The 23,051-nt window shown below is 41.0% G+C and overlaps 4 protein-coding genes and 1 non-coding gene across 5 annotated transcripts; 4 read left to right on the top strand and 1 right to left on the bottom strand.

The window, feature by feature from the left end:
- Nucleotides 1-382: 382 nt before the first annotated feature.
- On the top strand, nt 383-2,040 carry LOC9634779. The gene is made up of 5 exons (XM_002979498.2): nt 383-766; nt 833-1,129; nt 1,250-1,465; nt 1,524-1,652; nt 1,724-2,040. The coding sequence occupies exons 1-5, from the start codon at nt 503-505 to the stop codon at nt 1,943-1,945; spliced, it is 1,128 nt and encodes a 375-aa protein (XP_002979544.1). The 5' UTR covers nt 383-502; the 3' UTR covers nt 1,946-2,040.
- Nucleotides 2,041-13,979: 11,939 nt separating this feature from the next.
- On the top strand, nt 13,980-15,426 carry LOC9634170 (11S globulin seed storage protein 2). Its single transcript, XM_024684562.1, has 4 exons — nt 13,980-14,282; nt 14,415-14,700; nt 14,761-15,117; nt 15,171-15,426. The coding sequence occupies exons 1-4, from the start codon at nt 13,981-13,983 to the stop codon at nt 15,393-15,395; spliced, it is 1,170 nt and encodes a 389-aa protein (XP_024540330.1). The 5' UTR covers nt 13,980; the 3' UTR covers nt 15,396-15,426.
- Nucleotides 15,427-15,464: 38 nt separating this feature from the next.
- On the bottom strand, nt 15,465-16,473 carry LOC9634169. Its single transcript, XM_024684563.1, has 2 exons — nt 16,068-16,473; nt 15,465-15,663 (listed from the first exon to the last, which is right to left on the bottom strand). The coding sequence occupies exons 1-2, from the start codon at nt 16,443-16,445 to the stop codon at nt 15,484-15,486; spliced, it is 558 nt and encodes a 185-aa protein (XP_024540331.1). The 5' UTR covers nt 16,446-16,473; the 3' UTR covers nt 15,465-15,483.
- Nucleotides 16,474-16,535: 62 nt separating this feature from the next.
- On the top strand, nt 16,536-18,668 carry LOC112349688 (nuclear pore complex protein NUP54-like). The gene is made up of 11 exons (XM_024684561.1): nt 16,536-16,666; nt 16,734-17,047; nt 17,099-17,310; nt 17,374-17,427; nt 17,477-17,536; nt 17,596-17,706; nt 17,774-17,839; nt 17,894-17,980; nt 18,037-18,138; nt 18,194-18,325; nt 18,387-18,668. The coding sequence occupies exons 1-11, from the start codon at nt 16,569-16,571 to the stop codon at nt 18,555-18,557; spliced, it is 1,407 nt and encodes a 468-aa protein (XP_024540329.1). The 5' UTR covers nt 16,536-16,568; the 3' UTR covers nt 18,558-18,668.
- On the top strand, nt 18,669-18,741 carry TRNAR-CCG. Its single transcript has one exon. It is a non-coding gene; the product is annotated as a tRNA-Arg (tRNA).
- The last annotated feature ends 4,310 nt before the right edge of the window (nt 18,742-23,051 follow it).

The following is a 23,051-nucleotide window of genomic DNA, read 5'->3' as shown; positions in this document are numbered from 1 at the left end:
GACGTTTTATCGTTGCACGAGAAAGTTTCAGAGATGGGTGGATCCTGGAAGATATAGGTAGGAACCACGTTGAGACCAATAGTCAACGCTTTAGTTAGAACCCTAATTTTCGAGATTCGCGGAAGCTCGAGCTTAAAAGTCAGCACACAAAGACCAACCCCACACACAAGCATAATGTGTGTGGTCTTCTCATAGCTCCCGAGTTTAATAAAGCTTTCACGAAAGAAACTACGTATGAGCACGACACGACTGTATAGTATTGTCCACGCGTCAGCTTTGTGGCGCGCCAACTGTGAGGGTGTCTAGCGCGACACGTAACTTTATGTTGGAAAAAGCACACCCAGGGACGAACGAAGTATATAAAAGCGTTCAATGCCCCAAATGTGTAGAGAGGAGATCTCTTTCCTTGTCCTCTATTCTTCCTCATTTTTCTTGATTTCCTCACAGAAAAAAGGAAGTTTTTCCTTTCGTTCTATCGAGTGATCGATTTGGGCGACGAGCTATGGCGACGCAGCAGCAGCAGCGGGAGGACGAGATTGTTGGAATGGGCAACGATGGAGTTGTGGATGGATCGAGCATCAAGGCGCTGGTGGAAGACAAGACCGCATTTGCGAGGTTTGTGGACGGGAAGTTTAGTGCGCTGGATGCGAGCCACACGGGGGATCTCACGCCCCAGGAGCTCAAGCCCGCGGTTCTTGGGATCGGTGGAGCGCTTGGCCTCCCTCCACAGGGATCTTCTCCCGATACTGATCCCATCTACGATCAGGTTGGTCCTCCTAGCTAGAAAAGTTGGATGACATGGTGTTCCTGATCAAGAAAAACATTCTTGTAGGTGATGGAATCCTTCCTGGATGGACGAGCTAAGAAAGTTTCCAAGGAGAAGTTTGCGGTGGTCCTTCGTGAGATACTCCTGGGACTGGCGGATGGTCTGGAGCGAGAGCCGATCAACATCATGTCCCTGGATGGATCGAAGCTCCGGGAGTATGCCCGTCACCCCGACGCGGAGATCAGCGCTGTGAATGCTTTCGTGGAGAATGATCTTGAGAGCACTGGTAAAGTTAAAGCGTCGGTTCTCAGGGACGCTTTGAAACGGCTCTCGGTCGACCATGGAGCTCCACCGTACGGCGAGGTACATTCTTCCGAAAGTTTTTTCCTCCAGCCTCGATATTTGATCTTATTGAGTTGTCATAGTGTTCTTCTTTGAGGTTGTGTGAGCTTCCTCGGAGTGCTTAAACTCTTTTTCTTTCAGGCGAGTTTGCCCGTGGTGGACGCTGCTCTCTCGAGATCGGGAGTTAACGAGGACGCCCTCATCGATCAAAACGAGTATGTGGCGCTCTTCAAGAAAGTTTTGCTGGAGATGTCAACGATCATGTCCGAGAAGCCTCTCACTGTGGCTCACGTACGAAAGAAATTCGACGGCCAAAGTGTCAAAGCCTTCCTGAGCGACAAGAAAGCATCCAAGAAGGTAAAAGCACAAAATTCTCTCCATGTTACATCTGATAGGTTCGCGCTTCGCGCAACAGGTGATCTCCGAGGCCTGGAAAACGCTGCCAAAAGAAAAGAACGGCTCCATAAAAAAGGATGACTTCATCTTTGGCTTGGACTTCGTCTCACCTCGAGCTGGTTTGCCACCGCTTGGAGCAATCGAAGAGGTATGTGAATATACTTCTCGTGGGAGAAAGAGTTCCAACTCTGGAACAACTAAAAAACTTCTTCTCTGTAGATGGATTCCGAGATCATTGGAGCACTCAAAATGATGGACAATGGTGGAGCGGCCTCGCATAAAAACCACCATGAAAATTTGATAGACAGGGAAATGTTCGAGCAGTACCTGAGGCAAGTTCTCGGGAGTATGATGTTGCAACTGGAAGGGAAACCGATTGTGATCCAGAGCAGCGCCATCGTCAGCGGGGCCCAGGCAGGAAACCCCGCCGCCATTTTCTAGATCACAATCTTTTTGACTTGTACAGTACACTACTTCAGAATACATTACACTAAAGAATAACACTACCTGTGATCGAAATCCAAGCTCATCGCCAATGCTGCGGTCGAGATAGCTAGATTGTTACTGTGCTAGTAGTAGCGCAGCTTCCATCACCCGAGTCGTAAGATTGCAAACAATTGTCATGGTGGAGCTTGGTAATCCTCTCAATTGTCAATCAAAGACATGCTCGGAACTACTTTATAAATCTATCTAAACGAAAAAGAGGAAGAAGCAATTGTGCAAAACAGTCTCACCTAACCTCTCTCCCTACTCTCGCTCTAGTCTTGGCTTGAGTTCTAGCTGAACCTCAATCATAGAGCATTGTGAGCTTTTTTCTATCAACAAAATGCCATTGAACTTTCCATTTTCAAGAGTCAAATGGCAGGCAATTTGTTTGACTCGTAATTTGCTAAGTAATATTCTATTATTTTTATTATTAATGTTGGTTGTTGGTTGTTAACATTATTAATAAATATTATAAATTGAATATTTTAATAATTATATTTATTTTCTAATTGTAAGGTTTGTAAATACATGTCATGTATTACCCTGGCTTAATTGTATATTAATTGTTTATTTGGGATTGAATCTGGTCCATTTATTATTGTATATAAGCAAGGGTTTAAACCCTAATTAAAATATTTATTCCCATCCCGAACACTTACATTGGTGGAAATGAGGGGCATTGCAATTTGTCTCTGAAAGATAAAACATTTTGGCAATGCTTTGCTTTAGTGTTTAAGATTGTACTTTTTGTTTTTATTTCTTCATTTTCTTTTAGATCTAAATATATTTTAGCTTTTTGCAAGATTTAGAACTTTAACTATCACTGTGTTTAGATCTACTTTTTCTTTTAATCTTCATTGCATTCTCTTCTCCTACCATGCCACGCCATTATTGATCAAGGAAGATTGAACTTTTAGTGCTATGAGATGTGATCATGTAGTGTTGTGCCTATAACCTGAGACCCCTTTGATACCAAATGTAAGCTCTTGAATTTGGACTTCCTAGAAAATCACTCAGCCCAATACTATTCAAACCCAAGGATGTTTAACCCTAAATATCCCAAGACCATTAACCAATTGGAAAAGGAGGTGCACTTTTATTCATGGGCCCTTTCCTTTTATATTTGAACCCTTATGGATTGTCTTTCGAGTCGTTCTCTTTGGTTGCTTACAACATTCTCCGAGAACTGAATTGTATCATCCATAACTCACTAATCGATGTCACAATCATGTTAAATATTAATAAAAGATGGCAGAACACCAAGAACAGGACAAGCCATGTAATTATGTCTTACAAAAGTTAGAGATGGTAACACACCAAATCAACTCTATTGGTTAGCTAGTGTAGTGCATGTGATCATGGGATGAGATTTGGATATATTGTCATTATGGATCTTTGGAACTTTGGAGGATAAATAGGGATAAAATAGCCATTAAGGGCTCTCTCATCAAGTAATTGCCTCTTTTTTAGTTGGCTTAAGGGGAGAGAGACAGGGTGTATTACAGTTGGTATCGGAGCAAATGGCATGGGTTCGATTCCTATTGATTAGTGACTACTTAAAAATATAATATACCCTTGAACAAGGTATATTCCTACCCCTAAATTTGAAATTGTATGTATTAGGCATCCATATATATATCATTCCTTTTGTATGGAGTATTCCTACCCCTAAATTTGAAAATGTATATACATACATCCTTCCTTTTGTATGGAGTACTCCTACCCCTAAATTTGAAATTGTATATATTGGGCATCCATGCATTGTACGTATTAGGCATCCATGCGTATGTCCTTCCTTTTGTATGGAGTATTCCTCATCCATACGTATCCACGAACGAAAATATCTACTGTGGGACTGCAGTATGGATGGATAATTAGTTGCCTCACATGGAATATGTGATCTACACAATAGAAGGATTGGTATATTCAATGCGGAAATAGAGGTGTTAGTTCCCTTTGGCTCAGTAGGGGTTATTAGTCAATAGTCAATGAAGACATTGACATCTTTTAAGAGGGGGTGAGTGTAGTGCATGTGATCATGACATGAGATTTAAATATACTACCACCGTGAATCTTTGGAACCTTGGGGGATAAATGGGGATAAAATAGCCATTAAGAGCTCTCTCATCAAGCAATTGCCCCTTTTCAATTGGCTTAAGGGGAGAGAGATAGGGTGCGCTGCAGTTAGGGGAATTACATCACATATTGATTGACATTTGGCAAGGGTCCAGTATGCTCCGGCTGGGCTTGACCCGAAGGGTAGGGTGTCAAGAGGCAAGGCTCGAGAGAGAGTTGCGGCTCTCAGCTTCTGTTCATGAGAGCATGAACTTGCAGGGAAACGTAGTGGATTGTAAACAACCAAAGAGAACAACTCAAGAGATGATCTATAAGGGTTTAAATATAGAGGGAAAGGGCCCATGAATATGAATGCACCGTCCTTGGGATACTTGGGTTTGAATAATATTGGGCTGGGTGACCTCTTGGAAAGTCTAAATTCAGGAGCTTACAAATGTCTGACGATTAAATTTATGGGAAAATGTTGTGTATGAGCTCAAGTGAATTTTATATCATTTTGACGAGCTTGATTATTACAGAGATAGCTTTGTAGATGAAATGAAGGTTTCATAAGATAGGTGTTAATCCTTCAATCTGCCATTTAATCCTTTTTCCTTACCTCTTGATCTTTCTTAACCTTTTTTTATTTCTTGGTCTAAGCCATTTTCTCATATTTCTAATAGTTTTTCCTTATTTAGGGTGTTTTTTTTTCATAGCACATTGATCATTTGTCATTCTCATGATTCTCATTCTTAGTTTAATGTTGAGTTGAGTGTTTTATATCCTCTTTATACTAATTTGGATGTTGAGTATGTACATAGAGTTGAGAATCTTGTTTTTTTTCATTGGCAAAGTCTTTGATTATTTTTAATATTAAGTATTTCTTTATTCCAAGGGTTGAGTCACTTTGGCTAAAGTTTTGAATTGAGTATGTGTCCCTATTTGCTATTGAGAACTTTTGCCTTACCATTGCTGCTGAGAAGTTTATATATTTCTTTGAGAGTGTGGACGTTATTATTAATTTTCTCATCTCAAGTGTTGAATTGTGTATTGAGGAGGTTAAATGGTGTGAATTGTTTGTTTATATTGTGATGGTTGAAGTATTTTATGATAAGAAGTCCTCTATTTTCCAAACTTCGGTATATGTTTTTTTTTTTTTCCTATTTTTGCATTGCCAACTACTATAAATTATTCTTCCAATGCTTCTTTATCCAATTTTTCTTCTTCCATACTATTTCTTCCTCAATTTTTTTTACTTTCTTTTTTTTGCCCCAACATTTCAAAAAAAAATTTCTTTGAAGGAGGGGGTAGAGGGGATGGGCGAGAGTCCAACCCTAATGATGGAGTGAGGCGGAATATAAATAGTAGAGTGAGGACGGACGAAATAAGTCTGAATGGAGCTAATACTTCAAAAAAAAAAATTCTTCAAGGAGGGGATAAAAAGGATATGGAGGAAAAGTGGAGTGAGTTTGATCTCCTATATGTAATGATAGACAAAGACAAAGAAGCAAGTTTTACTTATGATCATAAGTCTAAATTAACAATGGTCTTGAAGGATTATTGGTGGGTAGATTTAAACATGGGATACATAATTTGTTGCAATGGCATTTCATGGACTACAATAGTTTTTGAACTCCTTTATTTTGGTTCAAAGTTATGATTTTAAAGTTGGTTCAAGTATTTGGTAGTTGCACACAAAATTACAACTAGTTCATCAAGATTTTGTAGTCGATTGATGCTTATACTATGGCTTTGGGTTTTGTTTTAGTCATGGTTATCAACAACTTTGTTGGTACTTTTGTGAGAGTTTCAGATTCTTGTGATAGTTTATCATCGCCTAGCAAAAGCTCTAGATGTTTCACTTGTCATCTTCCAAAGGGGAGGATGATATAAAGTTTATAAATGTGTATACACATGTATTACCTTAACTAGGTAATACACTAATTATAGTACTATCGTATATTGACCATCCAAAATCTGGTCTATCCATTATTGTATATAAACAAGGGTCTAAACCCCAATTAATATACCTATTCCCAATTATTGATCAATTGAATTATTTAATAATACTAAATAAAAATGACATTAATATTAAATAAACTAAGTGTTGTTGCATGCAAAGCACAACAAATTATTTGATTCAATTATATATTAATTAAGAAACTAGATAGATTCTAATTATAAATCAATCCTAATTCCTTAAAAGCAGTATTTAGAATATTCTTTAATTAATGAATCTTGCTATGTTATGGTTATGAAAAAGTGTTAAGAGCACTCTTCATGCCAGAAAAACTTTTGACAAACTAGAACACAACAGTGTTGTTTCATAAAGCATGATGGTTTTGCATAGTAATCTCTCAAACTCTAGTAAGTAAAAATATTGTGTAGTTCTTATTAAGATTGCTCTAGTTCTTTATTCAAAAGTTGTTTATGTAAAGAGTGCTCTCTAATGGCCATAAGGCAAAGAGCTGAAAAGTACAGACCAAAGTTTAAGTATAATTGTTAATCTTCCATTATACGGGAGTGAGATAAAACTAAAGCTTTAAAACTGTTCACACATGTTTATCAGTTGGATGAATTCTTAATAAACCAAATTGTTCTTGAAATTTACTGATGGATGGTAAACATGATCTATTTTGATTAAAGAAAATTTTAAGAGGAAAAATTAAGTTTATTTCTTACACTAAAAACCTCACACCTTTGTATCAGTTTTCTCTTTTTTAGTTTTTCTTTGGGTTACATGATTTAAATTTGGTTCAGGACTAGAGGGACCAAGAGTGGTCTAATGCCTCCAGTTGAGTGCTACATGACCCAAAAATATGTATATATTAACAGCAATGTCCTCACTGGTATTAAGGCATTAGTGCTAGCTCCCTATAGACTGCAGAGCATTCCTTCTATTACTATTTCCTACTCTCCCTCTCCTCCCTCCGAAACGTTGGATTGAATGCATCGATCGATCAAGATATGGCATAGAAGAATCTCGGCCTGATTCAAAGGCGACTGTCGCATCACAGACCGCATAATTCTTCTGGGAGGCCGGATGTGATGGATTCTTCCTGGAGCCAGGTTGCGATAGCGCGGGGGACTTGCATGCCACCCCAGACACCTTTAGGCGCAAAACGCGAGTGATAAACAGTCAGGAGCCATGAATCCAGGGGCAGTGTAGATCCCGAGCTAGCAATCCCGAGGTTGCTTGGGGTTACTATGTGATGGTTTTTCTCTTCCCTTATGCTCTTTGAAAATTCCTATGGCCTCCTGTTGCTTACTCCTTTCTTTTTTCTGCGCTCTATGCTTGTCATTGGCTTGAGTTTCCACACAGCTCCAAGCTGCGTGAGAAACTGGCAATTCCCAAGAGTGATTGGTCTCGAGTCATCAAGGAGCTTTGTAGCCTGATCCGCATCAAAGCGGCAACACGTGTAATCGCACAGAAACCTATGTTCTAGCTCTCCATGGATTGCTTTCTTACGTTTTCTTAGCTCTTTCTTTTTCTCCCGACAGATCAGTGGAGCCTCTGTAGAGGAGCTTAGACCACATTTGTTTGTCTTCCGGGAAGACGATGCGGTCTTTAAATCCGCTCGAGAGGCCGGCCTCTCACTCGGGCCAAGACAGAAATCTCAACAGGAGCAATGTCGGTCAGCGCCGCTGCTGTGGAATGGCAGCTCTCAAACTCGGTGTAATTGAGCAGCTCCAGCACTCGAGAGTTTTGATCGTCGGTGCGGAAACCATGGTGAAGCTGCTCGTGAAGCATTTGGTTTCCAAGGGCTGCTCTAGGATGGTAAAACGTAGACCAAAGTTACAGTCAAGCACAGGAGCTTGGAGACACTTTAAGTTTGTGCTGGAGAGGCCGACGTGATCTTCACTTTGCACGGCTTCTGGCCAGCTTTTCTTCCTTAAGGAGCTCGTGAGCAATTTTCCTCTGGCTCTTAGAGTGGTAATATATCAGTTCCTTGAAATGTTGGAGCCTGCCTGGAGGATGTTCCAAATGCCAGAGTTTTCAATGTGGATGACCTCAAGGAAGTGGTGGCTGCATATCAGGAAAAGAGGAGGCAAGAGGCTGCTTGAGCGGAAACTCTGATCAAGAAAGAGCTTGCAACTGCACATGGTGCTGACGATCAAAAAGCTGCAACCTTTTGTGGTGGAGATATAGCAGAGAGAGACCAAGATGCTGTATCCCAAGATGGGGAAGAACTCAGTTGTTGCTTAAGTTTTTAAAAAAATAGCTTATTATTTGTTAATATTTTTAAAACAAATAGTTTTAGAAATTAAGTTAAAATGTTATTAAATATTGGTAGTCATTATTTGTGACTAGGTTTAAAGTCTCAATTAGAAGTCTATATTTTAAGTAATTTATAATAGTTATAAACAAAAAAAATAGTTCTTATATTTAGCTATTATTTTTTACTAAAGTTTTTACTAAGTGTTACATTATAAAGATGAGAATTTAAGTCACTATATATACTTATAACCTTGTTTTAAAGATTTTAAATTTTTCAAGAATAAGTTTCATTCAGATTCTTGATACTTTAGTGTGTTGTAACTTACATAAAATTATTTTTTTAACTTAATTTTTAACATAAATTTCATAAACTTTAATTTTTACCACACCTACTTTTGGTTGCAAATCTTTATTTTATATTGATTATTTAATACATACATGATTTTACAAGAGCTTTAAATTATTATTCCAATTTATACCTCTAAGAAAATAATTTTATATCTACCTGATAAATCCTATTTTTTAGATTATAAAAGTTTGAAATTCAATATTTGTAAATCTAATTAAGAGTTGCTCCTACTGTAGTTTAATTACTTTCTAATAGTATATCTTTCTTTCCTATCAACTTCAAAACTCTGTTACTCACTTGAATTAGCTATAAATAAATAAAACATTAAATATCTTTATAAAAATACCTAAAACAATTTTTTTTCAATATAAATAATTATTTTTAAAATGGATCATTTATATTTTTAATAGTATAGGTTTCTAATTAATAAAGTTTTTATAATGATAAAAACCTTTAAATACCACTACATAGTGCATATTTTTATTTCTTTTTGTTTGATTGTCTTACATACCACTTAAATAAAATAAATAATAAAAAATTAAATATATAAGAATGTTACTAGAAAATTTTAAAAATATGAAAGCTCATAAAATATGGATAATCATTTAATAATATTAGGTAATAATATCTAATTTGAGTTTTATGATTCATACAGATGAATTTCAATAATTTACATAGCTAGCATGATAATTCTGTAAGTAATAGAAAAACTTTAGTTGCATGTAGAATAAAGCAAAATATATGGTTATGCCATGATAGAAACTTTGATAGTAAAACTTTAACAAATCATTAAAATATATTGATTATTGATAGTATAATGGTATTAAAATATAAATGAAGGCTTAATTGCTAAAGTTGATGGCACATTGATTAAGTAATATTTTTCTATATAATAATAATAAAGAATAGTAAAGGAAAATAGCACATGGTAAATTTCTCAAATATATTATTATTAAAAACTTTATATTTCTGAATGTTTTAAATTCAAAAAAATAGAAGGTCCTTGTTATCCTTATGAAATAGGTAATAAATTGTCTTTATTTGTATGTAACCATTCTAAAAAATAATCAAATAAACTATCAATATTATCATTGCTACTAAATTAATACCACTATCTAAATTAATACCACCATCATCTAGAGCGATAAAAATTCCACAAATTTCAAAATGTTATTTTTATAAATGGTGAATTTGTGTAATATAATGCCCCAAATATCTTTCATTAAAAACCATGCATCATGTAGTGCTAAAGTATGTATACCATAAAGACAAATACGATTTGTGATCATTTATATGAGGTGAATATGATTACCTCCACACATCAAACAGCAAAATTTATAAATCCTAAACAAAACGTATAATATAGATTTGAGAAGGAAAAAAATTACAAAGTTCTATAATGAGTTGATATAAATATTATTGAAATTTATGACGAAAAAGTTTGCAACTAAACTTACAATTTAGTTACTAGAAACATATATAAAATTGCCTAGTTTAAAGAATAAGTTTTATATAGTGATAAACAATTATGATATATATTTCAGTTGTAAAGTACAAATTTAATTTCCAACTAAATGTTTTGTGAATATAAAATTATCACAAATTACAATATAAAATTTGTAACTAAGGAAAATTTGCTACTAATGTTCTAGTTGATAGCAAGTAGTTGAATTTTTTAACTTAAATTAACAATAACATAAAAAATCATTAAAAATATATATCATTATAATGCATTTGTATAATGACTCCTTTGATCCAGTTGGCTAGCAGCAACATATCACTCCCTTGAGCAATAGGCAATGGAAGAGATAGATGGCCTTGTGAAAATCTCCTGACTGGACGTTAGCATTGGTGATTGCGGTTCAAACAAGCTTGCCTAGAGCCAATATTATATTATAGCTTCAGCGAGGCTGCCACATTTGATATACACTGGTTTCCAAGGTGGTGGTCTCGATCTAGCCCAGATCTGACGATCTGCAAGTGGATTATTTGAGCAGTATCTCCCGGGAATGATTGATGTTGATGAACAGGGGGAAGAAGAGTGAATTGCTGCTAAAGGAGGCCTTGAAAAGGAAGAGGAAGTTCTTTGTTAGAGTGAAAGTTTCCAAGCTTATACCAAACATTTAAAAACTCCTTTCTCACCACAATATATTATAAACCTACAATATATTATAAACCTTCGCTAATATAAGATTCAAACACAGCAAGCAAAAAACATTCAACAGGGGATCTAGAATAGATAGATATAACTATGGGATGGTTACAACTTCCTTTCGTCCTTCTCATCTAACTGGTATAGTCGTCATTTTGATGCCGTGCTCCCATTGGATAAAATATATCGAAAAAATGGACGAGGATGTCATGAGGACCCTGGTTGGTTCTCCTGTTCCATTTCTTCAGTAAACTGTTCTCAACCTTTTCTTGGGCCACGGGCTAGACGTGCTCTTTTGTCTCTTCCAAGCTTCAAGAACTCTGGGGCACATGGACTTTCTGAACATCTGGTCCATCCAGTCCAATTTCAAACAACACTGAGGCATGACTCTTACTCAAAAAGTTGGAGGATATGCTAAAAAAATTCTGAGCATCTGGACGAATACTGTGAGTTTGGCAAGACGTATGCAAGCAAAGAGGAGGAGACGTACCGCTTCGGCGTGTTCAAGCAAAACTACTTGTGGGTGCAGCATCACAACAGCAACCCACACGCCTCATGGACAGCTGGGCTCAACAAGTTCTCGGATATGGACATGAAAGAGTTCACTAGTATATACTGTGGTTGCAAGCCCCCACCAGACCGTCTGGGTAAATCAAAGGAAAGATGTTTGAAATTCTTTGACGAATCGGAATCGAGAACCTTCCTGGAGAAAGAAGAGCCCGAGATACACGACTGTGCATGTACCGTAGCTTTGAGAACTCCTGGGTTCCATCCAGTCCATGCATTCTGGAGCAACACTAGCTCCACAGATCCTTTAGTCTGAATTTCGATTAACTTGAATTCAAATTAAGGAGCAGCCTCAATCAAGGATGATGCTTGGCCTCAGATCTTTGAGTTTAAGACTGGATTTCTAAGGGCTTGGCGTCGAGTGTGTGTTCTCTTCTCTTTGACATTTCGACTAGTTTTTTCTCTAGTTGGCACGGGACGGGAGACAAACATATGCTTCCTGTGCTTCCTGTTGAGGAGATTGGAAAGGAGTTTTCAGAGTGGCTCAAAAGGTGAAAGTATGTCTCCCTGTGCGAATCTTCAGGGATCTGGCCTGGAGCTACAGGAGTCGACTTTCTTTCTTGTAATATTTTTTGTAGAACCAAAGCTTGAAGCACGACTACTTCAAGGGACAAGAGTGTTTCCAGGAGGAAACGACTGGGTTTGTGGTGAGGTTTCTCTCTTTTATGTAACTTAAACCTACTCGACTTGAGCAGCTTCTCGGTAAAGATAAACTCTCGCAAGCTCAAAAAGAATATGGTGGTGGAATTAAGGGTATGTGGCGTTTCAGGTGCTCATGTCTGATTTTGATTCTACCTGCACCGTCCTGAAAGACCGGGACCTTTATCAGCTTCAAGGAGAAGCTGCCTAATTAAACCGACATACAAATCTGAACTGGGGGTTTTAAAAAGATATTCAATTCTATTTACATAAACAACTATCTTAAAAGAATACATTAGAAAATAACTTAACTTAGCTTAATAATTAGAAAATTTATAACGACAAATGAATTAATTTAAATATCCAGAATATTCTAATATCTTTAATAGACAATTGTGAACAATACAAATCCGTCACTATATTCGTTTTTTTAAGTTTTGTGAACAATGATCCACTTTTTGATTGTTTTGCTGATTTTTATTTTGCAAAAGTTTGCTCATTCTTTAGTTCCACCACCACCCTACTATTCCAATCCCACAACAGTTTTTCAACTGGCTTCAGGTGCATTATCACCTGAGCAATTCGAAGATGTAATTCGGCTCATGTCTAATTTTATTACAACTCACTACGTTGATGCTACTGGGCATAATTCTTAGAACCTTTTTCCACTGGGAAGCACATCAGTGGAGTTTCATATTGGTGCAATGACACTCAGGATTACATTTTATATCAACGCCCCTGTTGTTGTTATGTTTTGTGTTGCAGATCCCTTAATAACAATTGGTTTTCCCTCCCATTCAGTGCGAGCCACTTTCAGAAATATCAGAAATCAGATATTTTCAGATGCCTCGACTTATATTAGAGGAAGGCGGAGGTTTTGTGCCGAAATACGCACAGAATTCTCAAACTTTGCCATACACTATCAAGTAAACTTTGGTGTTTACCAAGCACAAAACTATGGTATGGCCTTTATTTCTCAGACACCCAAGGTAATTAGAAATACGTCTAATGTGATGGAGGATGATATTGCTGGAAGTGACTGTTGGAGCTTTGAATCATCACTTATAGGGAATCAAAACAAAGTTCCGGGGTCTTTTATTCCAGCAGGAAATAGCTTGAACTCTGTGAATGGGCTTTACAGGCTGACCCTGTGCATAGATTGTAAGTTGGTGTTAATTGAGAAGAGCAATGGAAGAATTTTATACTTGAGTAAGCACCCTTACAAGCCTATTGATGGATGCTTGGCCCATTTACAGCAAGATGGGAATTTTGTGATTAAAAACCCTCAAGATCATCCTTTGTGGTCATCTGAGTCCAAATTACATATAAAATAAAAAATGCCACTAGTCCAAATTACATAAAATACTTTACATAAAATTCATATTAAACAGTGGGTGTGAATAAACACTCACACATTATACTCTTTTCAAAGTTTCTATTGATCATTAAAAAATAAAAATAAACGATAAAGAAAAATAATTTAAAATCTAGAAGATAATCACTAACAATCTTTGAAACTTTCCACAGTAGTTTTTCCTTTTCTTATTAATCACTAATATTTGATCATGTAACTTTGAAAAAATAGATTTTTAGAGTAAAGGTGTCAACAGAATTTTTTAGTTTCTATTAATAATTGATTATTCATAGACTAAAATTCTCCATAAAATAATTTGGTTTGGCCTCTGTTTTGCACTTGAAACAGTAAAATTCTGCCACCCTCTTGATCCGTCAAAGAAACTTGGTGATGAGTGAAGAAGCTGAGTTGGAAAAAGAAAAACTCCCTCGTTTCATTGGTCTAAGCTCTACTACTGAACCTTCTTGCATTTTTTAGCAAATACTTTGTCTCAATCCTTGGCTTGTTTGCTGCATGGCTATTGCCGCGTGGAGAGCGCTAGTCTTGCATGGACCTCTTTTTAGCTAGGGCTTCCTTGTCAAGAGTACGCGCCTTGCAGCATTCCAATCCATCCTCTTCGATAATCTCCCGGTTTTTCCTGCAAGAATCGGCGGCAATGGTGATGAGATTCGTGTTCTTGCTGCTCCTGGCACTTGGATTCGCCAGCGCCAAGGACTCGTCGGATCTCGTGCTTCCCCACCCCAGGAAGGTCGTGAAAGAGAAGGGCGGGAGGATTTTGGGCTGGGATCGCGACGCCACAGCCTTCGAAGAGATCGGCGTCAAGAGCGAGATCATCCATTTGAAGCCAAATGGTTTGGTGCTGCCAATGTATGTGGATGCCGATAGCTTGTGCTACGTCTTGGAAGGGAGGGCTACTGCTGGAATCGTTCGTCCTTCTGGAGAAGCCACAAACACGAGGTACTTTGATCGAATGATCTTCCCATGCTCTTTAAATTCATGTTCTCTATCAAGTTCTTTAGATTCGTGTTCTTCTTCTTAGATTCGATTTGTTTTTAGATTGTTTTCTCAAAGCCTTGAAATCTTTTCCAGATATGTGAGAGTTGGAGATGTTGTAGCTCTTCCCGCTGGATGGATGGTTTGGCTATGGAACACTGGTGGATTGGGCATGAAGATGTTTTGCGTGAACAAGCAAGTCCTCCAGGAAGATTGTAAGTCGTGCAAGACTTACTTTCTTGCTGGATCCGAGGAAAGCAAGAAGGGCTCTTTCCTCCACGGATTCAGCGACGAGGTTCTCAAGAGGACGTTCCAAGTTGATATGAAAGAAGCCCGCAGCATCGTTCAAGCGCAGAAGAGCTCCGTGTTTGCGGACGCAAAGGCAAGCTTTTTGTTCTTCCTCTTTCGAAAGATGGTCACTGGATTTTGTTTCCCCGCGTAGGAATTCGACAACGAAGTTAGCAGTGATCAATCTGACAATGGAGAGATGCGAGGTGATCTGTCTTTCAACATGGAGATTGCTCACCCGGATGTGATCGAGTCCGGTGGCCGTATGACGCTCCTGGACGATACCAAGATGAGGATCCTGGAACACTTGAACTTCGGAGCGGTTCTCGTCAAGCTCAATCCCTCCAGCATGTTTGCTCCACAGTGGCTTCTCGGCTCTGGACAAATCGTCTACGTGACCAAAGGCAAAGGCCGAGTCGAGGTTGCAACGCACGAAGGCCAAGCAGCTATCGACCAGACGGTTGATGCTGGCGACGTTTTCGTTGTTCCACCATATCATCCTCACGCTGTTGTAAGTCTTTCTAGACGATCTTCGATTGTTTGAGCTCTGGCTGTTTGTCTCAGGTGAATACTGGGAGCTTCCCAATGGAATGGATTTGCATCCACTTCACGTCGAGCTTCTACCCGAGTTTTCTGTCCGGATCGAGGTCTGTCTACGGGTCCATCCCTCTGGAAGTTCTCAGTGCGTCTCTCAACACCTCCGACGATGTCGCTGACATGGTTCGCAGCGCTCACGCGAGCGAGAAGATGTTTTTCACGCTCGACCGTGGTTTCTTCAGTATCGTGTAAGAAGTGTTCCTGTAAATAAAGAGGAAAGATCATCGAGCTCAAGAGCACGAGCAAAGTAACAGGAGAGGGAAAAAAAAAAAAGAGAGCTTTAATCGCTTTCTTTACGTACGTACTGACCGAATCCCTTGGACCCAGCCCGAGTATTTATCTGCTCGGCAGATTTCTTCTTGCTCGACTTTGATTCTCTCTTCTCCCGTTCCTCGGCTTGTTTTCTCAGATCTTCGTTCTTCCTGTTCTCTAGAAAATCCGTCACAGCCAAGTAGAGAACCTGCAAGAAAAGAGTAAAAAGAGTTAAGATCGATCACTAAGCTGTCAAAAGAGAACGAAGAGATTATCAAAAGGTACTGCCGAAAGGGAATGAAAAGAAAAACTGCGGAAGATTGGTAACGAAGCTAAGAGCACGCAAGCATAGCTCCAGTACAAACGTTTAATCTACTCTATCCTCCAACTCAAAGATCAAAACGATGAAACTTAGCAAAACAAAAATGATAGCAAGAACGAAAAAAGACTTGAAGCACGCAAGCTAATGAGCTCCAACAAAAAACACTCAAATACATTCATCCTCCAACACAAAGATTAAAATCGATGAGCTTATAGTAGAATCCACCAGAAATGATAGAAAGAACTTACACTTCTATGGGAGCGATGCAAGAGAGGGAGAGTGTGGCTTACCCCGACCGTGACAACAACAAGACCCAGCGCGGCAGCTCCAAACAAAACGGTCAAAATATTATCCGAGAGCGTCGCCTCTGGAGGGGGAGGAGGAGGAAGAACAGCCCCACCGAGCTTATCCTCCTCTGCCGCGAATGCCTCGCCAGGAGCCAACGCTTCTTCGATCAAGATCGCCTCCACTGCGGCCGGAAGCCCGCTCTTCCCAGCCCACAACCTAAAATCCTGGAAGGCATCCCCATCGGAAGGAAAATCTCCCAATCCCGCCCGGCAGCAGCATCGAGACCTGGAATTTCTCCTGGAGATTAGCACCTTGCGCAGCTCCCGCGCTCCATCCGTGTGGAGGATTGGCCGCGGCGACGATATCACGCTGTTCCACATTGCCTCTCTCACGGAAACTAGGGCTAGTTCCAAGAGATGCTGGTGAATATTCTTCCCGCCATTCACAAGGCATATTCTCTGAAATATTCTCCAAGGCGAGGGTTCACGCTAGGGTTTATAGTCATGTCGTTCTTTGGGACGCCGTCGACGCCCGCGGCTCCCTCCACGGCCCTCGGATCTGGCGCTGGATTGTTCACGCCGCAGACTCCAGCTTCCACCGGGTAAGATCGCTCGATCTTTCTCTCTTTTCGGGGAAGGATTTCGTAGGATTTCCGGCATTTCTTGCAGCTCGATGTTTGGAGGGGGCAGTCTTTTCGGATCGAGCCCGGCATTCGGCGGCGCGTCGAGTGGTGGACTGTTTGGAAGCTCCACACCGGCTTTTGGATCCTCAACCCCGGTGTTTGGCTCAACCCCGACCCAGACGCCGACGGCTCCAGCCTTTGGAGCTTCGACGCCGGCGTTTGGTAGCAGCACTCCAGTTTTTGGAAGCCCGGCATTTGGAAGCTCGACTCCAGTTTTTGGTAGCACGACTCCATCCACTCCAGCGTTTGGTTTGAGCAGCACACCAGCATTTGGAAGCACATCCTTGTTCGGCACGCCAAGTATGTATTTTTTCTTCCTTCTTCTGTTTGTTCACAGTTTGGACTCTCCAGGCTCTTCGTCACTGTTTGGACAAACTCAAAGCAGCTCCCTGTTCGGCCAAGCACAGCCTTCTTCGTCCATGTTTGGAACTCCAGCTCCGCCGTTTGGCCAAACTCCTGGCTTTGGTCAGCCTCCACAGCAGCCGATGTTCCCAGGCCAGTTGACGACACAGATGGCTCCTGTCGCACCTTTGGCAGTACCGCTTCCGGAGAGGGAAATCCAGGCAAGGATTAGACTCGGTTTAGCTACCTTCTTACTCTGACTAGTGCTTGCTGGTTCTATACAGGCGATTTGTGACGCCTATAGGGAGGACCCTGCTAATTCTTGTTACGCATTCAAGGTAAGAGAAGTGTATTATGCTGTGAGACTCACAACCATTTTGTATGCAGCATCTTTTGCTTAGTGTCACGGAGCCTTCTCAGCGATTCAAACCTCCAGGCGTTTCTGATGTAAAGATGAATCATGATTTAGAGTATATCCGTAACATTTTGCTTCTCTTTTTTCCTAGATCATGTGGGCCGAAGTGATGAGCAAGCTTGAGACGATGGGAACCGAAGATCGGGAGCGGCTATACCCAGAGCTGCTGTTGGGATTCAAAGACCTTTCGAAGCGACTTCAGGTGACGTTTCCCTTGAGTTGAAATTTCTGTTACAATCGTTTTTAGGCTGACATGTGTCGGGAGGCAGCTGCAAGACGAGGCAATCTCTTCAGATACGAACAGGCTGCAGGCTACTGAAAGCAACGTGAAGCTGGTGAGCTTTGGATGCCACTGTGCCTTGCAATTTAGCTCTCCCGTTTTTTCGCAGTTGCAAAGACATTTCCAGGTCGTCACGTTACCTTGGCTCCAACGGTTAAGACTCAAGGAGCAGCAGCTGCAACGGAAGCTGTTAAAGGTCTGTTTAGTTTTTCCAAGAGCGTGGGGGTTTCTAACTTGTTTTCCTTTTTCCAGCTTACGAGGATAATCGAAATGCTTGAAGCGAAGGGTTTACGGATGCCTTTGACAAGGTCCGAAACACTTCTGGGAGAAAAGTTACGAACTCTGGCACGACAAGTAAGTCTTTCTTTGATACGACGTAGGAACTTAAGAGTGCCTTTTACCTTCTCAGCTCCAGCCAACGACAGAGCTTCCAAGGAAAGTTGACTCGGTCTTGTCGATTTCACGCCTGCGCGCAGGCGTAGGAAATGCATCGTTTCTACCAGGCCAGCTCGACGAGCAAAGCTTGACTGACATTCAAGAGGTGCAGTCTTTTGTTTCCAATGGTAGCTCTCCATTCTTATCGGGGCGTGTTTATATTCCAGGTTCTACGCAAGCAAACTGAAGCTATATCACGTCTCGCTGGTGTGCTCAAGAGAGACATGAGAGACATCGAGATTATAACCGAGGACGAAGGTCGGTTAATGGGCATCGACTTAAGCAGAGCCAAGGCCCGAGCGGCCATGGACTTTGCTTCCTCCAATAGGTATTTTTGAGAGCTTGTACCGTAATTCCAGAATCCCGAGCCCGGGTTTTTTGTAGATCAATCTTATCTTTCACTCTCTGTGTTAACTAAATGAAAATCTAACAAATGGATGACGTGTAAAGCGCATGTAGCTCAGTGGATAGAGCGTCTGTTTCCGGAGCAGAAAGTCACAGGTTCCAACCCTGTCCAGCGCGCTCTTCTCGCTATCTAACCCTAAAGCTTACTGTTGTATGGTAGTTAACATTTTTTATTTATTAGTTACAAGAAAAATAAAATAAATTTGATCAGCTAACAAAATCAAAATAATTATTAATGTATCACTATATTGAAAATAATAGTTAACAAGCCTTTTCAAGAAAAAGGGAGAGAAATAGCTATTACTTCAATCTCACTATATTTCACAATTTCACAATCGCTGGTCGACTTAGCAGACCTTTCTGCGTGGAACCACTGGATCTTCCTCCCCTCGAGTTGGCGCCCTCTCCTGGCGAGCCCGTCCGCTACATTATTCTCATATACCTTGTCGTGCACCTTGACTTTGCACAGCCGATCCCGCTCTTTGCTGCCGCACCAACGATGCACTGCAGGAGCGGCTTGAGCTGGATGCAGTCGGGGTGCTCAGGCCGGCACTGCGCAAACTGCAACAGCTTTAGCGACTGCAAACTGTCCGTGTAGATATTCAGCTTGTTGGACTGCCAGTAACCTCGAGCCCTGTACAGCTGCACCGCCGCGATGGAGTCGTGTATCGCAAGAAGCTCCATGTTGAGCGAAGACACGATGAGGCTGTCGACGATAGGGTTCCCGTTTTTGCACCAGCCGTTCTCCTGCGGGACTTGCACAGCCGTGCCCGTCCCTTTGTGGGACTGCTCTGCCGACGGGAAGTAGACGCCGTACCCTGCCGAGAGCGACTCTTTATCGAAGGAACCATCAGTGAATACATTCCAAGGAGAAGATGCTTTTATTTCATCAAGTCCTCGCTCACGAGTACAAATGGTAATGGCCCATTTCTGCCATGGTTTTCCTAATCTGACTCCTACACCACCACCACACACCTTCTTGTTCGCGACGCACGCTTCATCCTCGCCAGCTTTGCGCTTGTGAGCCAAGATTGTCCTAAGTTTTGGGGCCCCAATTTCCACATGTATAGGTGGCTTTGGTCGTACGAACATTTTCGTACGAGGTAGATGCGAGCTCGCCACCCTGGAGAAACAGATAAAGAAAAGCAAAAAAACCCTGCACTTGATGAATTGATCGACTAGCCAACTATGACTGCAACAGAATTGAAAAAGTGAAAAGAGGCATTTTATTCACTGGATGAAAGCCTTCCACTGTAGTTTCCCTTTTCGCAGCCTCTCGGGACCACTGTATGAGATTGGGGAGGGGACCCGTGAAAGCCATCTTGTTACCAAATGATCTATAGATGAGAGAGATTGCTCACCTGTTTCAATCTAGCTCCCGCGAATTGACTGGGCAAATCCCTCGAGAATGGGGGATGCCGAGGACCAAGAGATACGTGGGAACTTGAGCTCGGCCGTCGCAATGGCATTGTAGAGGCTCATCATCGGGGTCACAACCGTGGGAGAAGCCGCAGTGGCCTCCAAATCCCATTGCTCCACCGAGAAATCTCTCTCCCTCTTGGACGAGGACACGGCATCTGGGCGCTGCTATCGCAATACAAGTGGATTCGAGAAAATATAATTCCAACCACTTAAAGTTTAAGGCCTCGTCTTGTTTTGCTTCGAGATGTTGGCCGGGCTGCGTGTTTGCCTCGCCTTTTTGTTTCCTGAGAGTTTCGAGTGTAAGGAGCTACCTGACGAGTGCATCTGCTGGATCTTGGCGTGGCTCCCCATTCCAGACCTTGTCTACTGCAAGGTTGTAAGCAAGCGATGGAAGTCACTCATTGAGGATGCCACTCACTGGAGAAGCTTACCCGGTTGCATGAGTCGTGGTCTGTAGACAATAGTGAGGATCAATTGCAGACAACAGGAAGCCCTAGTGTCTTTCAAACCGAAGCCACTCACCAAACCAAATCTGTTGCGTAGGAGCTGAAACTGGTGTGGCCCCAATAGCTTGGTGAGAAGGTCGGCTGGCATGTCCTGTGTCTCAAGATGTTGGACTGCCAGGGTGCCACCTTCAGCCAACTCATGCACATAGTGAAATTGAACTTAATGTGCTTTGAGCGAGCATGGTGGACAGGGTTCTTGGACATGGCAATGCTGCTTCAGTTGTCACATCAAGAAGTAGTGGGGCCTGTGCACATCCCAGCTCAGCAAGTAACCCTTGGGCCTAGACCATGTCCCTGTCCCTGCTACCAGTAATGAGTGAGATGTACTTTGCTTCTGCACTAGAAAGTGCCACCACAGATTGTCACTTGGAGGCCCATGCCATGGCACCTCCTGAGAAGGAAAGGCAAATGCTAGAAGTTGAATGATGACCTTTGTTGACAAAGTTAGCATTCATGTAACATGTCAATAATGCATCACCCCCTAAATAAGCAATGTTGCAGTCTATAGTGCCCAGGAGGTATCTGACAATATACTTGGCAGCTTGTTAATGTATGATGGTTGGTGATGTATTGCACTGACTCAAGGCAATAGTTGCATATGTGATGTTCGGGCAAGTCATCATGGCCAAATATGTGAGGCAACTAATGAGATGCCAATAGGGAATCCTAGTGGGTAGAGGCTCACTAGACTACTCAACTATGAGGTCAATAGCACCAACAACTATCAGGGTCTTGATGGGGTGGCAATCACGATCTAGGAAGACTTTGATCTTATATAGTTGGCTAAGCATATAGCCACCAGACTCAGGATTGCATGTGACCTCAAAGCTAAGAAAGTAAGAGTCTTGGCCAAGGTCCTTCATTTGGAATTGCTAGTTGAGAGCAGCTTTTAGAGCAGCAATGGCATTGATGTCATCACCCATGATGAGTAAATCATCAATGTAGAGGGCCACAATAAGCATGCTCTTAGCATGACCATTCACATACACATTGTGATTAGCATGCTAGCAACTAAAACCCTGAGCATGTAGGGTGGCAAATTTTTGATACTAAACAAGGGAGCTCTATTTTAAGCCATATAAAGCTTTCCTCCTCAAAACCAAGATCTCTTGCAAATCCCTATTTAAGAATGCTGTTTTGACATCCATATGGTGGACTTGCCATTTGCAAGTGCAAAAAGGGTATGGAGGCTGGCCATTGAAAATGTTTCATCATAGTCAAGCCCATGGACTAAAATCTGTGAACAATAAATCGTGCTTTATAACATACCACTTGACCATCTTTCCCATACTTTTGGATCCAAAACATGTTGTCTCGGTGGTGCTGAATCCACTAGAACATAAGTGTTGTTAACCTGAATGGAACTAACTTCTTCCTCAATAGCTTCCATCCAAGATGGAGCCTCAGGTCTTGAGATAGCCTCATAATAGGTCATGGGGATGCCAACAATGATAAGGCCACAAAAGTCATTAAGCTTTGTAGCATCTTCTTCAGCATTTTCCTGGACTTTCAATAAGGGCTGATGTCCTGGGGGTGATCAAGAATTGGCATCGGATCAAGCATGCCATAATGTTGACAAGGTGGTGGAGGTGTCGGAGGCTTGTCCTCAACTGGAGGAGAGCATCAGTTGATTCAGGCATATCTAGAAGTGGAGGATTCCCTAGTGGAATCTCTAGTGGCAACTCATGAATAGGATCTAAAGGTAGAGGCAAAAATGGACCATTTTCCATAAGTGGGATCAAAAGAACAAGTTAAGTTTCAGCAATGAAAGAAGGATTTTGTTGTGGCTTATTGTGGCTATGGCCTTTTGCCAAAATGTCTTATCAAGATGTGCATTAGCTAACAAAGCACAAGCAATATTAACAAGAGTGTGATTTTTCCTTTTTGCAACACCATTTTGCTAAAGGGTGTAACGGGCTATGGCTTGTAGTCATATGCCTACATCATAACATGATCTCGGCTGAGTGGGGGTGTGAGGATGTAGTACATCTGAGATCACTGTATGGCTGAGATGTGGTGGATTTAGAGATCACGACTCTCACCTGTGCATATATAGCAATGATGATATCTGAGTAATAGAGTTTTTCTCTTCTTCCTTAGTTTTCAATAAAAATATTTTGTACCATCATGGCTTGGCATGTCCATAGGGACACAAAGATTAGAATGGACCAAGTTTAAAAGTCCAATTGCTTGATGCTTTCTTGGTGAGAAATTTTGGTGGTGATGCTTGTTAGAACACAAACTTCACAAAATGTAAATATGTCGAAAGTCCAATTCAGTAACAATATCTTGGGATTTCATTTATTGAAAAAATTGGTAATGCATATGACTAAGTCTCTTGTGCCAGAGCTCTACACTAGAATCTACCTGTAAGCAACTAAAGAGAACGACTTGAGAGACAGTCCATGGGGTTCAAATATAGAGGGAAAGGGCCCATGAACAAGAATGCACCCCCTTTTCTAATTAGTTAAGGGTCTTGGGATATTTGGGTTAAGCATC

Source organism: Selaginella moellendorffii, unplaced genomic scaffold (assembly GCF_000143415.4).
Source record: "Selaginella moellendorffii unplaced genomic scaffold, v1.0 SELMOscaffold_41, whole genome shotgun sequence".
Taxonomy (NCBI): domain Eukaryota; kingdom Viridiplantae; phylum Streptophyta; class Lycopodiopsida; order Selaginellales; family Selaginellaceae; genus Selaginella; species Selaginella moellendorffii.
This window is presented reverse-complemented; position numbering and strand designations above follow the sequence as displayed.